Source organism: Mesoplodon bidens, assembly GCF_964165515.1.
Source record: "Mesoplodon bidens genome assembly, chromosome: 3".
Classification (NCBI taxonomy): Eukaryota; Metazoa; Chordata; class Mammalia; order Artiodactyla; family Ziphiidae; genus Mesoplodon; species Mesoplodon bidens.
The window spans coordinates 95243273-95259327 of NC_138178.1; the positions used below are offsets into that span (position 1 = coordinate 95243273).

A 16055-nucleotide genomic window follows, 5' to 3' on the forward strand; every position below is an offset into this window, starting at 1 on the left:
ATTTATCATCATGCAAGTCCCAAGGCTAAGTCCCAAGATCGGCAGTTGGCAAGCTGGAGACCCAGGATTGTAGATGGTGTTGTTCTAGTCCCGTCTAAAGGCCTGAGAACCAAGAGAGCTGATGGTGTCCTTCCAGTCTGAAGGCCACCAGGCTTAACACTCAGAAGAGCCAATGTTTCAAATCTGAAGGCAGGGAAAAGCTTATATACCAGCTCGAAGGTTGTCAGGCAGAGGAAATCCTCTCTTACTCAGCTTTTATTTTCTAGCCAGATCTTCAACTGATTAGATGAAGCTCACCCACAATAAGGAAGGCAATCCCTTTACTCAGTCTACAGATTCAGATGTTAATCTCATCCAGAAATATCCTCATAGACACACCCAGAATAATGTTTGGCTAGATATCTGGGTGACCTGTCAAGTTGACACATTAAATTAACCATCATACCTATTTTCCCATGGTTATAAGAGGTAAAATCCCTAAGCAAATCCCAGGAGGTATATGATTAAGGAACAGGTGATTGGAGAAAGCTTCGAGAATCTGTTCTATTCCACATTTCTGTATTCCTGCCTTCCCAGCACAGGGCATTAACATTAGTTAAATGAGTGGACTACTGGTACAAGGAGAAGAGTAATTCTTTTAAACACTGTGAAGAAAGTAGACCTTTGGAGAGCTAGGTAGACCTACAGACTGAGTAGGACCTCCCTGGGAGTCCTTAATCCCCAGAGCCTCTCCTTCTTTTTGCCCCACTCTGCCTGGGAACCCTATCATCCTGTTTATTATTTCTATAGGGAAATGGATCCTGAGCACTACACAACTAACTTTAAAACTTTGGGAACACAAAGGGTTTTTAAGCTGGAAGAATGCCTTCTTATACTGTTCATTATGGGAGAAAAATGTAAGGAAAAATTACTAAGCACTATCTAAGAGCCAGAGGTTGCCTATTTTTTTATTCCATTTTCTATTATCTGCTTTTAGTGTAGCTCCAGGAAGTTTTGGATAAAAATTAGCTAGCACATAAATATGTAGGCTGGTGGTCTTAATCACCTGCCTTCAGCTATGGCTGTGTACCAGTTTGCTGCCAGGTGTTAATATTGGCTAGCTCATATCCCTGTAATACCTGTACACGACCAGTAACTGAAGAGGACTGTAATTAATTTATGTGGTTTTTGACCTCTTCCGGTTTCATTCCAGAAAAAAATATCTAAAAACGAGACCTTTGGAAGGATTTTTTTGATAAAAGGAAAACAGATGTTATGGCAAATTTTATCTTCCTTAAATGACTGCAACAATCTCTCTCATTCCACCTGCTGTTCTTACAATTGAATGGACACTCCCTCCACTGAGAGGTGTAGTCTCTGTCCTTTCCCCTTATATGTGGCGGCTGTTGACTACTTCAACAAATAGAGTACAGTGGAAGTGATGTTCTGTGACTTCTGAGATGAGTCATAAAAGTCGGCCACCTTCCTGCCTTGTTCTCTTGGGACTCTTATCTTGAAATGCTCACTTTTGGAACATATCTGCCACGCTGTAAGAAAGCCAAGCAGCCACAGGAAGAGGCCACATATAAGCATCCCAGCTGACAGGCCCAGCTGAGGTCCCAACAACAGCCAGCATCAACTGCCAGACATGTTAGTTAACAAGCCTTCAGATTCCATACCCTGGCTTTGACTTTGAGCTGCCCCAGTTGATATCATGTGGAGCAGAGATAAGCAGTCCCAACGGGTCTTGCCAGAATTGCATATTTATGAACAAAGTAAGTGATTGCTGTTGTAATTTAGGCCACTAAGTTTGTGATGAGCAGACAGGTATAAATAACACTACTATAGACATTTGACATATATTTAAATCATGTCCAATCGCTTACATCAATCTTATTTTTTTATTAGAATATAGTTGCTTTACAATATTGTGTTAGTTTATACTGTACAGCCAAGTGAATCAGCTATACGTATATATATATCCCCTCTTTTTTGGATTTCCTTCTCATTTTGGTTACCACAGAGCACTGAGTAGAGTTCCGTGCGCTATACAGTAGGTTCTCATTAGTTATCTACTTTATACATAGTATCAATAGTGTATTTATGTCAATCCCAATCTCCCAATTCATCCCACACCCCCTTTCCCCCTTCTTACATCAATATTAAATTATCTCGTAATCGGTGAGAATTTCATATAGCCCATGGCCATAAGAAGTATACCACTCTGATCTCATCCTTGGTCCTATGTTGTCACAAGGCAATCCTTCCTCAAGTCTGAGAATCACGGTGCCCCCTCAGTTTATCAGGTTATTTCTTTGTTTTTTTTGGCTGCGATTGGGTCTTCACTACTGCGTGCGGGCCCTCTCCAGTTGCAGGGAGCTGGGGCTGCTCCTCGCTGTGGTGCACGGGCTCCAGGTGCACAGGCTCACTAGTTGTGGCTCGCAGGCTCACTAGTTGTGGCTCGCGGGCTGCAGAGCGCAGGCTCAGTAGTTCAGGCGCACAGGCTTAGCTGCTCTGTGGCATCTTCCAGGACCAGGGTTTGAACCCGTGTCCCCTGCATTGGCAGGCAGATTCTTAACCACTGCGCCACCAGAGAAGCCCCTATCAGGTTATTTCTTGACTCAACTAATCCCATTCCCTAACACCAGTTTAGGGGCTGGAGAGAATTTACTGGTATCTTCTCGGAATACAAAATGAGAGGTTTCTTGCTTTATTAAACACTCTTTACATCTGAAAAACTGAAAAAAGTTTTCTACACATTTATCCCAATCCTTTTTAGTTTTGAATAGGGATGGCAGGTGACGGTGGGTAAAGGGGTATTTTTACAACTGTCACTACACAACTCATTTACACATCTTCCCTAAACTTTCCTAAGGAGTGTGCTGGATATTGCTGAATTATTATTATAAATTATGTTTTGTAATGACTACAGTGTAAGGGGTTTCATCTTGAAAAGTATGTTTGGACTCCCAGAACAAATTTTAACTGCTGGAAATGACTTGTTTTTTTGAAAATACAGTTTATCATTAATTTTCCTTCCATTTCTCTCTTTATTTTTCCTTTTTGTCTCCGAAATGTTCAAAATACCTGCTTACATAGAGAATTATGTGCAGGTATTTTGAGAATCCAAAGATGTACAAGACATGGACCTTTGCCCTTTCAAGAAGAATAAGTAATAAGGGTTAATAGGGAAAGTGAAGTACCCCTATGGTAGCACGATCAGCCATGAGATAACCAAGAAATAACTCTGTAATTTTAATCAATTCGTAAGAGTTATTGTGATGGGACCTAGTCCTACCAGTCCATTTGTCAAAGCCCTCTACCGTGTCCTTCACTCATTAAAAAGAGACAGTTCTCATAAGGTCAAACCAGGCAAAATTTTAGTTGTCTTTTCTTCTCATTTCTCCTTTTCTCTTTTCCCCTGATCCTCTCTCTGGATGCCATCCATACCCGTTCCTTTTCCCATTCGGCTTCTCTTTACCATTTTTTCTTGTTTACTCGCTCATCGCAGCTTCCCAACCGTTCGCATCAGCCCGCAGGAAGTTGCTCCCTCAGCTCTTCATTCCCAGAATCCACCCGACCGGGTTGTGTTGTGTACATTTTAGAAATGAGAATCAATGAAAAGGCCCAGGAAACCGGGCACTGTATTTCTAAATCCCATCTTTCTTAAATGCTTCAGCTACACCCAAGGCCCGACGGAGGAGACTGGGCTCCTTGCCCAGGTGCCAACGACGTGGAATTATCAGCCTCAGGCAGCCCCAGCTGACGAGATAAGGAGCAGTAATGACAGCAGTAAACTAGGCGAAGCCCCGGAGGAGCCGCGAGCTTCTCCACGCCAGCCAGACGTGAATCCTCCGCCCCTCCCACGCTCCCCGCCTTGGCTATCACGATCGTGGGGGGGGGCAAGATGGCGCCGTCCCTCCCCGCCCACGGCAGCCTGGGCGTGGGGGCGGGGCCACGCGTGTCACGTGATCGCCCCTCGGGCCACGCGCCCCCAGCCACTTCAAGCGCGCGCAGGCAGTTTGGCGATCTCGCAGATAGTGCCTCTTCCTTTCTAGGGGTGTCTTCTCGTGTCCCCACAAAGTCTGGAGGCTCTCTCCCTGCAGCCGAGGGCCGGAGCGGGGCCAGGAAAGGGGGCACTGGGCCGTGCAGAGGCAAAGAGTCTGCGGAACGAGGTCCCTGCATCCCTGCCGAGGCAGGAGTTCGGAACCCTCAGCGAGGGGCTGGGCCGGAGAAGCCCTTGCGGGCGTCTTGGGGGACTGTCGGGCGCTGACGGCGAGGCTATTGGGGAGGTTCGGGGCATTCCACCCTGGCCATGGGCGGCGTGGGGACCAGCAGGTACCCTCGGGGCTCCGAGCATTTGACTTGGGCATTTTCCGGGTTTCCCATCGCCACGTAGCCTCGAAGCCAGCAGGACTGAAAAAAGGCTGCAGTCCAATATTCTCTGACCTCTGAGGAGAGGGGCTTGAGCCCGTCCGCCGGAGGGGACTCGAGAGGGCTGCCCCGGGGGTGGCCAGAAGCAGAGGTTGAAGAGGGCGGCGGGAGCGGAGAGCGCCCTCCTTGACCATCAAATGCCTCTTGTGTTTCTCTGCTGAGTGGGCTTGGACGCGCTGACCACGCGGGAGGAGGGACGGACGACGCTCGGCGGGCTCTGACCGTGCCGCCTTCATGTGGCTGCTGACGGGGACCCCGGAGGGAACGGGCATGGGGCGAAGCCTCGCCCTCTCCGCTCCCCGCCTCCCGGGCGCCGGGGCTGGCGATGTGAAGACGTGAGGGGACCCGCGGCTGCTCCGGGTTCACCAGGTCTCCACCAGGCACCCGCGTGTTCCTCCGCGCCCGAGGCAGGAGAGAGTGGCGCGGAGGTCCGAGGCGGGCGCACGGGCGGGCTAAGACGGAGCTGGAGCTCCAGCCTCGCCATGGGGCATAACGGCAGCTGGATCTCCCGAAACGCCAGCGAGCCGCGCAACGCGTCGGGCGCCGGGGCGGAGGGCGCCAACCGCAGCGCGCTCGGGGAGTTCGGCGAGGCGCAGCTGTACCGTCAGTTCACCACCACCGTGCAGGTCGTCATCTTCATAGGCTCGCTGCTCGGTAAGTCGCCCGCGGGGGCCCCTCCCGGGTGGGCTTCCCCGAGGGCTCAGGCTCGGAGAGCCGGGATCGGGGGTCGCCAGAGCCGCCGTGGGTTTCGGGGTGCGTGGCAAAAGTGCAGATAGTTGAAGGAGGTTTAAGAATGTCAGGGTATCAGCAGGGAAGTTAAGCAGGGAGGGTCGACTCCAGCCCCCAAGCTGGAAGCAGAATTCCGGTAGGGCTTGGTCCCGGCTGGAGGGTGGGTTGCCTGGTCCTGGGCCCCAGGCGGCCCTCGCGGAACGCTTCGGGATGGGCATGGGGTTGTTCCTATCACATGCCTTACCTCCCGGGTGCCAGGGCGGAGCTCTGGCCCGACCTCTTGTTTACAAATAGCGAGCAACGAATCTTCTGTTTTGTTGCTGGTGACTGATGTGTTTTGCGCTCCCATCTATTCCCTGTATATATATATATATATATATTTTTTTTTTTTGCGAGAGCCTTATTTTGCGCGTTTTTTAAATGGCTGGCTTCTTCGGAACAGCAACCTGCTGGTAAACAAACCTGTGGAGTTAAACTCTATGTTGCCTTAGATATTTTTAAACCCCTAAACAAAACAAATCCCAATCTACTTCTTTCCCTATTTTTTTTTTCTGAAGTACAGCATAAAGACAGGATAAAAAACACAAAACGCCACACACAGCAAATTTAGGAATACTTGTTAGGGAAAGAAAAGATCAACGGACTGAAATGAGTGGTTAGTAAAAATGTCCACTAGTGTGAGAATTACTTGTACTTCTGGTAGCTACTATTTAAATGATAAATGATACAATGAATATTCATTTTTGTTGAGATTTGTTGAACATGTTGCATATTACTTGTAAATATGTGGCTTTCTTTAATATATGAATTCTCTGATGTGCCATTTATAAGGATGTAAAAAGATTGTTTGTAATTATGTGTGATATTATGGCCAAGAGCAGTCCTAAAGTTTCATAGAAGGAATAGATTACTTTTTTGTAGACACTTGTGAATTATCATGGAAACGAAGATAACTGACATCAAAAAGACTATGAAACATCAACTATATACTTCAATTTTAAGAAAGAGAAAAAGAATAAATAACACGATGTAATACAGAAAAGACTATGGAAGAATTGTGTTTGGAGTTTTCCTTTCGCAGCTTCTCTAATTGTCATCATCCTGTCCCGCTCTAGCATAATATTTATCTTCCATTTTTTGTCATGAGGGCATTTTCAGGAGTTGACATCAGTGGGGCTATGTGTAGATTTGTGTGTGTATGTTATGATGTGTTTTTATGAGTGGAATGTAAATGCACATTAACAAAGCGAAAGCCTGTGTCCCAAATATTTTCAGTATTCATTTAACAAACAAACACTGAACACCTATTGGGTACCAGGCACAGTGCACCGTAGATTTTTGAGAGTTAAATTCTAGTATTGTCACATTTACTTAAAGAGTAGATTATTGGGGAGGCAGTAGAAGTGGCTGCATTTATTCTGCATATATATATATATATATAAAGAGAGAGAGAGAGAGAGAAAGAGAGAGAGTTTGGTTGTTTTGTTTTGTTTTTCCCATTGGTAACTTTAACCCTGAAGAATGATGGTGCCAGGAGAAATTTTCTCACAGTTTGACTCTAAAAATTTGAGTACTACTGAAGTAGAACAGCATGTGTATACAGGGCAGAGTAAATAGTGCACATTTAACAAATGTTCTGCTTCTCATGTACTTTCAATTCTGGTAACTTGCATTGGATTCAGGAACTCCTAGGTAAATCTGCCCTTAATTCAACTCTTTTTCCACACGGCACTTTTAATTGACATGCAAAAACTGCTTCTGTGGATGTCTTCAAAGAGGAGACTGATTTTTGCCCTTGATCTTTGGCTATGCTTGACTTGGCCTAGCCAGGATTCCCCCTTACCCACGACTTAGGCCCTCCTAAGAGACTTCCATTTGCTCCTTTTTATTTTCAGAAAAAGTATAAATATGGTTAAATTTCTAGAAGTCAAAAGTCAGAGAACTTGTGCAAAATTGAAAGGCATTTCTGGTTTTCTTAAAAGCTTAACTACGTAACATTGCACTGTGCACTTGTTTCTGGTATTCTTGATTCATTGTTCTCTGAGGATTTGACCCACACAGACATATCTATGTCATCAAATCCTGGTAATGCCAATTGAGGCTCAGAGCTTAAGTTCCAAAGCCATGTTCCAAAGTCAGTTGCAAGGCAAATAAACTTGGGAAGCCTAGTTTCATGAAGCCCCAAAATAGAGAAAAATTATCCCGGAAGAATCTAGAAGGCTGAAAAGTAAATGGAGGATGGAATAGTGTCTAGAATAGCATATGACACTGGTTTAATCTACTTGTTTCCTCTGTGCCCAAACATGGACAAATGAGTTTTTTCCCTTTACATAAATTCAAACATACTTCCCATATTCTCTACATAGAATTTTTCATTGGGATTTCCAGAGGCCTACTATTATGTGAAAATAATTTCTTTGTACTGTTGACATCTTACAGCTCTTTTTGAAAAGTGTTTTAGTGCCCTGTATGAGGGAAAATCCCCAACAACTTGGCTCCGGACGCGCAGGCTCAGTGGCCACGGCTCACAGGCCCAGCCGCTCCGCGGCATGTGGGATCCTCCCGGACCGGGGCACAAACCCGTTTCCCCTGCATCGGCAGGCGGACTCTCAACCACTGCGCCACCAGGGAAGCCCCCCAACAACTTTTAATAACTATAATATATCCAACCATAGGGAACGTTATTTGCTGTGTTGAAAAGGAACTCGAGAATTGTGTATAATATTGTTCAAATAATGCCTTTTGAAGGTTTGTGTGAGTTAGCGTCTCAGCCTTCCTTCTTTATGCAAAATCTTGGGATGTCTTCAGATATACCGTGGCTTTTGAAAGAGAGTCAAATAATTTCGATTGCCCTTTGATAAATATATGGCGCACACCACTTTTAGTAGTGAACGATGTGAAATCAAGGACTCAAAAAGAATTGGAACCATCATTTCCAATAAATGTTTTGCATTTAACTCCTCAGAGTTGATCTTTCTCTTTCTTTTTCCCCACTGTCTTTGGATTCACAATCCAAGTGCCTGGAAAGCTGGACCCCTCTCTGGTGCTTTGACTTGAAAAAGGTCAGTGGTTGTGACCTAGTCTGTTACCTCTAAGCTCCTTCTGGACAAATTGCCTGTTATCTGTTGTTATCATCATTGGAGGCATTTAGGAGATTTTTATAAATGCATTTGCTCTTATTTAAAGAAAATCAGCACTGTAGACAACGGCCAAGAAGTATGTCTCCTACCCTGAAATTTATTTTAAAATAGAGAAATCAGCCTGCCTTCCTCTTGCCAAACCACTGTATGTATGGTCCCTGTGTTTAACCTATGTCCCCTTTCCTTAGCAATAGTCTGTAGTGAACCTTTGGGAAGTTGATGACCCCAAGTAAAGGTCCAAGTTGTCTGTTGTCTGGTTCCTTGAGGCAGTTATTGAAGTAATCATTTCAAAAGAAGCGGGGGGTGGTTACTTGTTGAATTGATTTCACAGGTGATATGGAGAAACACCATTTTTGCTCATGGTGGTCTATAATATTTCAACTAAATTATATTGGGCACCAGCAGTGTTCATGGTACTGGTTTGACAGAGAAATATACTTGTACTTTTGATACTAGTTGAAATTAACCAGATAACAGCTGGATAATTCTTGGAGTTCCTTAGTTAAATGTTTGATAGGAACAATGTTACCACCAGTTTGTGCTCATAATCCATAATTACAAGGATGATTTTTCATAATTATATAAATAATATGTTAGCCATAATTATAGCCAATAATTAACTATCAACAGCCTTATTATACCTGCTTTTTCTGTTTCTGTGTGCCTAGAAAGGTAGTAGACTACATCAAGAATAAGGTGTCCTGAATTGACCTAAGGAGTTTGAAATGGTGAGGTCAGTAGTTATCAGCCTGGGTAGATGAACTCCTAATATACTGACTCAAACTGCCTCATGTTGCCATGGATTTCCATATGCTGTATGCATTCTGCCACCCCAATGTTTTATAATGTAATACATTAAGCACAGGAAAGCAGTCTGGCCTCCATCTGAATGAAATACTTTTGGTAACCCTTTGCTTCTCCTTTCTAGGCCTTCAATGGACAGCTTCTACTTTCCAATTCTTCTGGAAATTAAATTCTGTGAAAACTTAAAAAACTTTGAGATTAAAATTCATATATTACACATTTCAGGCAATTATAGTATACAAGTCAATGGTTTTTAGTATATTCACAGAGTTATATAACAATCACCACTATGGAATCCCAGGAAATTTTTATCACCCCCTCCAAAGAAATCACATTCGCATTAGTAGTTGCTTCCCATTTTCCCTAAGTACCCTGAGCCCCAGCCAGCCACTAATCTACTTTCTGTTTCAGTGGATTTGCCTGTACTGGACATTTCTTATGTATGGAGTCATAAAATCCGTGGTTCTTTGTAATTGGCTTCTTTCACTTAGCATAATGTTTTCAAGGTTCATTCATGTTGTAGCAGATACTTCATTCCTTTTATGTGGCTGAATAATATTCCATTGTGTGGATATACCACCTTTTCTTTATCCATTCACCAATTGATGGACATTTGGGTTGTTTCCACTTTTTGGCTATTATTAGTAATGCTGCTCTGAACATTTGTGTAGTTTTCGTGTGGACATAATACTTTCAATTATCTTGGGTATTTAGCAAGAGTGAAACTTCTGGGTCATATGGTAACTCTAAGTTTATCTTTTTTTAGGAACTGCCAGACTGCTTTCCAAAGTGACTGTCATTTTCTATTGCTACCAACACTGTATCAGGGTTCTCATTTCTCCACATCCTCGCCAACGTTTGTTATTATTTGTCTTTTTGGTTATAGCCATCTTAGTGGGTGTTAAGTAGTGTCTCATTGTGGTTTTGATTTGCATTTTCCTAGTGACTAATGATGTTGAGCATCTTTTCATGCTCTTATTGGCCATTTGCATATCTTCTTTGGAAAAATGTTTGTTTAGATCTTTTGCCCATTTTTAACTTGGGTTGTCTTCCTGTCAGTGAGTTGTAAGAGTTCCTTCTACAGCTGACCCTTCAGCAATGCAGGGGGTAGGGCCGTCGACCTCTGGGCAGTCAAAAATCCAAGGTTAACTTTAGTCAGCCCTCTATACTCATGGTTCCAGCATCCGTGGAATTAACCAACCATGGATCATGTAGTACTGTAGTACGTATTTAGTGTAAAAAAAATCTGCATATAAGTGGACCCACGTAGTTCACATCTGTGTTGTTCAAGGGTCAACTGTGTATTCTGGGTACTAGACCCTTAATGATACATGATTTGCAAATATTTTCTCCCATTTTGTGGGTTGTCTTTTCATTTTCCTACTGGTGTCCTTTGAAGCACAAAAGTTTTAAATTCTGATGAAGTCCAATTTATCTAAAATTTTTTGCTGTTGCTTGTGCTTTTGGTGTCATTTCTAAGATACCATTGCCTAATCAAAAGTCATGAATATTTACTCTTACGCTTTCTTCTAAGTGATTTACAGTTTTAGCTCTTACATTTAGGTCTTTGGTCCATGTACATTAATTTTTTTTTTTTTTTTTTTTTTTTTTTTTGCGGTATGTGGGCCTCTCACTGTTGTGGCCTCTCCCGTTGCGGAGCACAGGCTCCGGACGCGCAGGCTCAGCAGCCATGGCTCACAGGCCCAGCCGCTCCGCAGCATGTGGGATCTTCCCAGACCGGGGCATGAACCCATGTCCCCTGCATCGGCAGGCAGACTCCAAACCACTGCGCCACCAGGGAAGCCCCATGTACATTAATTTTTGTACATACTGTGAACTAGGTGTCCCAGCACCATTTGTTGAAAAGACACTTCTTTTCCCATCGAATTGTCTTGGCACTCTTGTTGATCCTGTGAAAACTTTTGTTACCATTGTCCCACTGAAGGATTTTCATAAACCTTTGACAGGAATAAGTAAGAGGAAAATAAATCTTTTCCCCCACTGGCAATTTACTTTATGTGCTTTAAAAACATGATCTAGGGCTTCCCTGGTGGCGCAGTGGTTGAGAGTCCGCCTGCCGATGCAGGGGACACGGGTTCGTGCCCCGGTCCGGGAAGATCCCACGTGCCCCAGAGCGGCTGGGCCCGTGAGCCATGGCTGCTGAGCCTGCACGTCCGGAGCCTGTGCTCCACAACAGGAGAGGCCACAACAGTGAGAGGCCCACGAACCGCAAAAAAAAAAAAACAAAAAAAACCCCATGATCTAGAGACTTCTCTGGCGGTCCAGTGGTTAAGACTCCGTGCTTCCAATGCAGGGGGCACGGGTGCCATCCCTATTCAGGGAACTGAGATCCCACATGCCATGCAGTGTGGCCAAAAAAAACAAAACAAAACCAAAATCTAGAAACAGACTTTCCCAGAGGCACGGTTATGAATGACCTATCCAGTGTATTAATAGAGACATACTTAAATATAATCAGTTAATAGCTTTTTCTGTGTTTCCTGGATTCTTCTACCTAGTCTAGCAATTAGGCCCCTTTTCATGTGTGCTAATGTGCCTTGTCTCTGTTAGGGCTCTGTCATTTGTAACTGCTAGGATGTTAATAAATGATCTGGCTACATCATAACTCTTCTGCATTAACATTGTTTCTCACAGGAACTGCTGTCATCTAAAGCAGCTAACTCCAGGAATAATTGCAACAATTTCACCTTTACAAAGGTTTCTACAGCAGTGAGCTCATTGGAGCAGAAAGCCGTATTTAAAGTTTGGTCCACTGTTTTATTTTTCTTTTATCTGATCCTGTTTTGTTCTGGACCTTAGTCTGTGGTCATGTGCTAAGGAAATACAGAACTCCTTTGTTTAGGATTAGAAATGTAACCCTCCCCAATCAGAGCAGTGTTTATATCATGTTATAATATTCTTTTGCATGTATACCTTGTTTTATTGTGCTTCACTTTATTATGCTTCAAAGATAATAGAGTTGTTTTTTTTTTTTTACAAACTGAAGGTTGTGGCAACCCTGTGTTGAGCAAGTCTTTTGGTGCCATTTTTCCAACAGCATTTGTTCACTTCATGTCTGTGTGTTACATTTTGGTAATTCTTGCAACATTTCAAACTTTTTCATTATTATTATAATATTTGTTATGGTGATCAGTGATCTTTGATGTTATTGTTTTAATTGTTTGGGGATGCCACGAATGTGCCCATGTAAGTCTGCAAACTTAATCCATAATGTTGTGTGTGTCCTGACCACTATACTGCCTGGCCATTCCTGTCTCTCCCCATCTCCTCAGGCCTCCCTATTCCCTGAGACACAGCAATACTGAAATTAAGCCAGTTAATAATCCTGCATTGGCCTCTAAGTGCTCCAGTGAAAGGAAGAGTTGCATGTCTCTCACTTTAAATCAAAAGCTAGATGATTAAGCTCAGTGAGGAAGGCATGCCGAATGCTGAAGTAGGCCAAAAAAAAAAAAAAAAAAAAAGGCTCTTGTGCCAAACAATTAGCCAAGTTGTAAATGCAAAGGAAAAGTTTTTGAAGGAAATTAGAAGTGCTACTCCAGTGAACACACAAATGGTAAGAAAGAGAAGCAGCCTTATTGCTGATATGGAGAAAGTTTTGTTTGGATAGACGATCTTACCAGCCACAGCATTCTCTTAAGCCAAAGCCTAATCCAGAGCAAGACCCTAACTTTATTCAATTCTATGAAGGCTGAGAGAGGTGAGGTAGCTGCAAAAGAAAAGTTTGAAGCTAGCAGAGGTTGGTTCATGAGATTTAAGGAAAGAAGCCATCTCTATAACATAAAAGTGCAAGGCGAAGCAGCAAGTGCTGATGTAGAAGCTGCAGTAAGTTATGCAGAAGATCTAGCTAAGATAATGAATGAAAGTGGCTACTCTAAACTACAGATTTTCAATGTAGAAAAAACAGCCTTCGGTTGGAAGAAGATGCCATCTAGGACTTTCACAGCTAGAGAGAAGTCAATGCCTGGCTTCAGGCTTCAAAGAACAGGCTGACTCTCTTGTTAGGGGTTAATCCAGCTGATGACTTGAAGTTGAAGCCAATACTCATTTACCATTCTGAAAATCCTAGAGCCCTTAGGAATTATGCCAAATCTATTCTACCTGTGCTCTGTAAATGGAACAACAAATCCTGAATGACAGCACATCTATTTACAACATGGTTTACTGAATATTTTTTGGGGGGGGAGCTATCTTTTTATTTTATTTCTTAAATTTTTATTGGAGTATAATTGCTTTACAATGTTGTGTACTGAATATTTTAAGCCCACTGTTGAGGTCTACTGCTCAGAAGAAAAGTTTTCTTTTAAAATATTACTGCTCATTGACAATGAGCTCTTGGGCTCCTAGTCGCCCAATGAGATTCATGTTGTTTTCATGCCTGCAAACACAACATCCATTCTGCAGCGTGAGCCATGGCCGCTGAACCTGTGCATCCGGAGCCTGTGCTCCGCAACGGGAGAGGCCACAACAGTGAGAGGCCCTCGTACCACAAAAAAAAAAAAAAAAAAGTACTTTAGACTTTCAAGTCTTATTTAAGAAATACATTTTGTAGTGTTAGAGCTGCCATGGATTGTGATTCCTCTGATGGTTCTGGGCAAAGTAAATTGAAACCTTCTGCAAAGGATTCACCATTCTAGATGCCATTAAGAACATTTGTGATTAATGAGAAGTCAAAATAACAACAATTAACAGAAGTTTAGAAGGAGTTGATTCCAAGCCTCATGGATGGCTTTGAGGGGTTCAAGACTTCAGTGGAGGAACTGCTTGCATTTGTGGTGGAAATAGCAAGAGAACTAGGATTAGAAACGGAGCCTGAAGATGTGATTGAGTTGCTGCAATCTCATCATAAAACTTTAATGAATGAAGAGTTGCTTCTTATGTATGAGCAAAGGAAGTGGTTACCTGAGATGGAAGTTACTCCTGGTGAAGATTCTAGGAAGACTGTTGAAATGACAACAAAGGATTTAGGATATCACACAAACTTAGTTGATAAAGCAGTGGCAGGGTTTGAGAGGATTGATTCCAGTTTTGAAAGAAGTTCTGTGGGTAAAATCCTATCACACGGTATTATTACATGCTACAGAGAACTCATTCATGAAAGGAAGAGTCAATCTATGCGGCCAACTTCACTGTGTCTTGTCGTAAGAAATTGCTGCAGCCCCCCGGCCTTCAGCAACCACCACCGTGATCAGTCAGCAGCCATCGACATGGAGGCAAGACCCTCACCAGCAAAAAGATTATGGCTTGCTGGAAGGCTCAGGTGATGGTTAGAATTTTTTAGCAATGAAGTATTTTTTTAAATATATCTGAACACCTATTAAATAGATTTTCTCTTTTAGACACTATTTTACAAACACCATTAGGTATAATTAGTAAAGTAGTATGAACAATAAAGTTTGTAGATATTTTTAAAAAGAGTTTGGAATAAAATGTACCCGTTGAAAAAATTTGAAATATGGCAATAAAGTATTTTTAAAATTAAGGTATGTACATTGTTTTTCTAGACATGCTATTGCACACTTAATAGTCTACAGTATAGTATAAACATAACTTTTATATGTACTGGGAAACCAAAAAATCCATGTGACTCGCTTTACTGCAGTATTCCCTTGATTGCATTGGTCCAGAACTGAACCCACGGTATCTCTGGGGTATGTCTGCATATGTTGACAGTTAAGGTATAGTAGAACATTTTTGATGCTGGTAGACAAAGCAACTAATTTATTGTCTGGAATTTTCATCTTTAATTAATTTTTTTCTTTTTGGTGCTAAAGTCTCAACTCCAAATGTTCACGGTTCTGCAAGAAATATCCTTTTACTTTACTGGGTGGAATTTTTTAGAAAGGGAGGAAATTTGTCTCAAAATGGGAACAAGCAGATGTGGCTTTGTTTTTCTCTGGGGTGTCCAAGTCTCTGAAATTATCTCTTCTGCAGAGTTTACCAAAGAGTTTCACTACATGTCATTTTTCTGAACACACCATTTAGATTGGTTGTGACTGGAAGCTTTTGTGAAAACCGTTGTATTGTTGAGGAACTTCCAGATTGGCTGGGCGGAAAATCTTTATCAGTTATAAAGTGTAAAAACTTAGAGGAATTTTTGGCCAGGCTGAAAAGCATGAGTGACTCTAGGTGAAATTTAGAAGTAAGGATTTACCCTAGGCAAAACTAAAAAGTAAGAAAACTATCTTCAGAGAATCAAACATTTGGGTCAACATAAATTAGGGTTAGTAGTAGCATATTTTTAAAAATTTATTTATGGAAGAACTACCTGATTACAAAATATTAGAATAGAATATTTATGATATACAGATTCAAGTTGGATATGAAGAATGGAATCCCTGTTTTGTGGGGGGCGGGTTACCTGGGGAGTGTAGAGCAGTCTAAAGTTAAGTGGGAGTTTTCAAAAGAAGAGTGTTGAAACCCATGTATATTAAAATACCTGTTTCTGATAAACAGTGTGGGACTTCCATAAATTTTTATTGAATGGATGAGTGAGTAAAATTTGTGTTTTTGTTACTTTACACTCATAAAACATTAAAACTGTTTCTCTTTCCTTTTAATCCCATAGTTCCTGGGTGTCTGAGAATGTAGCTCCTAGGTCAAATGCAGAACCCACAACTTTGAGGGTTAATAGGATAGAGGTTGGGGGCACACTTGGGATTTTTAACCAAAATAGTCTTAAACCTAGTTTTAACCATTATACTTGAACTAGTGCTATACCTGTTGTGTAACTGATTATCTCCTGGATGACTCCTTTTCCTAGACTTAGGCCAATTAGTAATTGCAGGACTTAATTAATTATGCAGGTTTTTTTTTTTTTTTTTTTTTTTTTTGCGGTACGCGGGCCTCTCACTGTTGCAGCCTCTCCCGTTGTGGAGCACAGGCTCCGGACGCGCGGGCTCAGCGGCCATGGCTCACTGTTGCAGCCTCTCCCGTTGTGGAGCACAGGCT

General features: G+C 42.5%; 1 protein-coding gene across 2 annotated transcripts in view; it reads left to right on the forward strand.

Moving 5' to 3' along the window:
• The first annotated feature begins 4648 nt into the window (after positions 1–4648).
• Positions 4649–16055, forward strand: part of GPR176 (G protein-coupled receptor 176) — a 97262-nt gene continuing 85855 nt past the window's right edge. For both annotated transcript variants that reach the window (XM_081227115.1, XM_081227116.1), the window contains exon 1: positions 4649–5067. In XM_081227115.1, the coding sequence (XP_081083241.1) occupies positions 4896–5067 (172 nt within the window). In that variant the 5' untranslated portion in view covers positions 4649–4895. The remainder of the gene's footprint in view (positions 5068–16055) is intronic.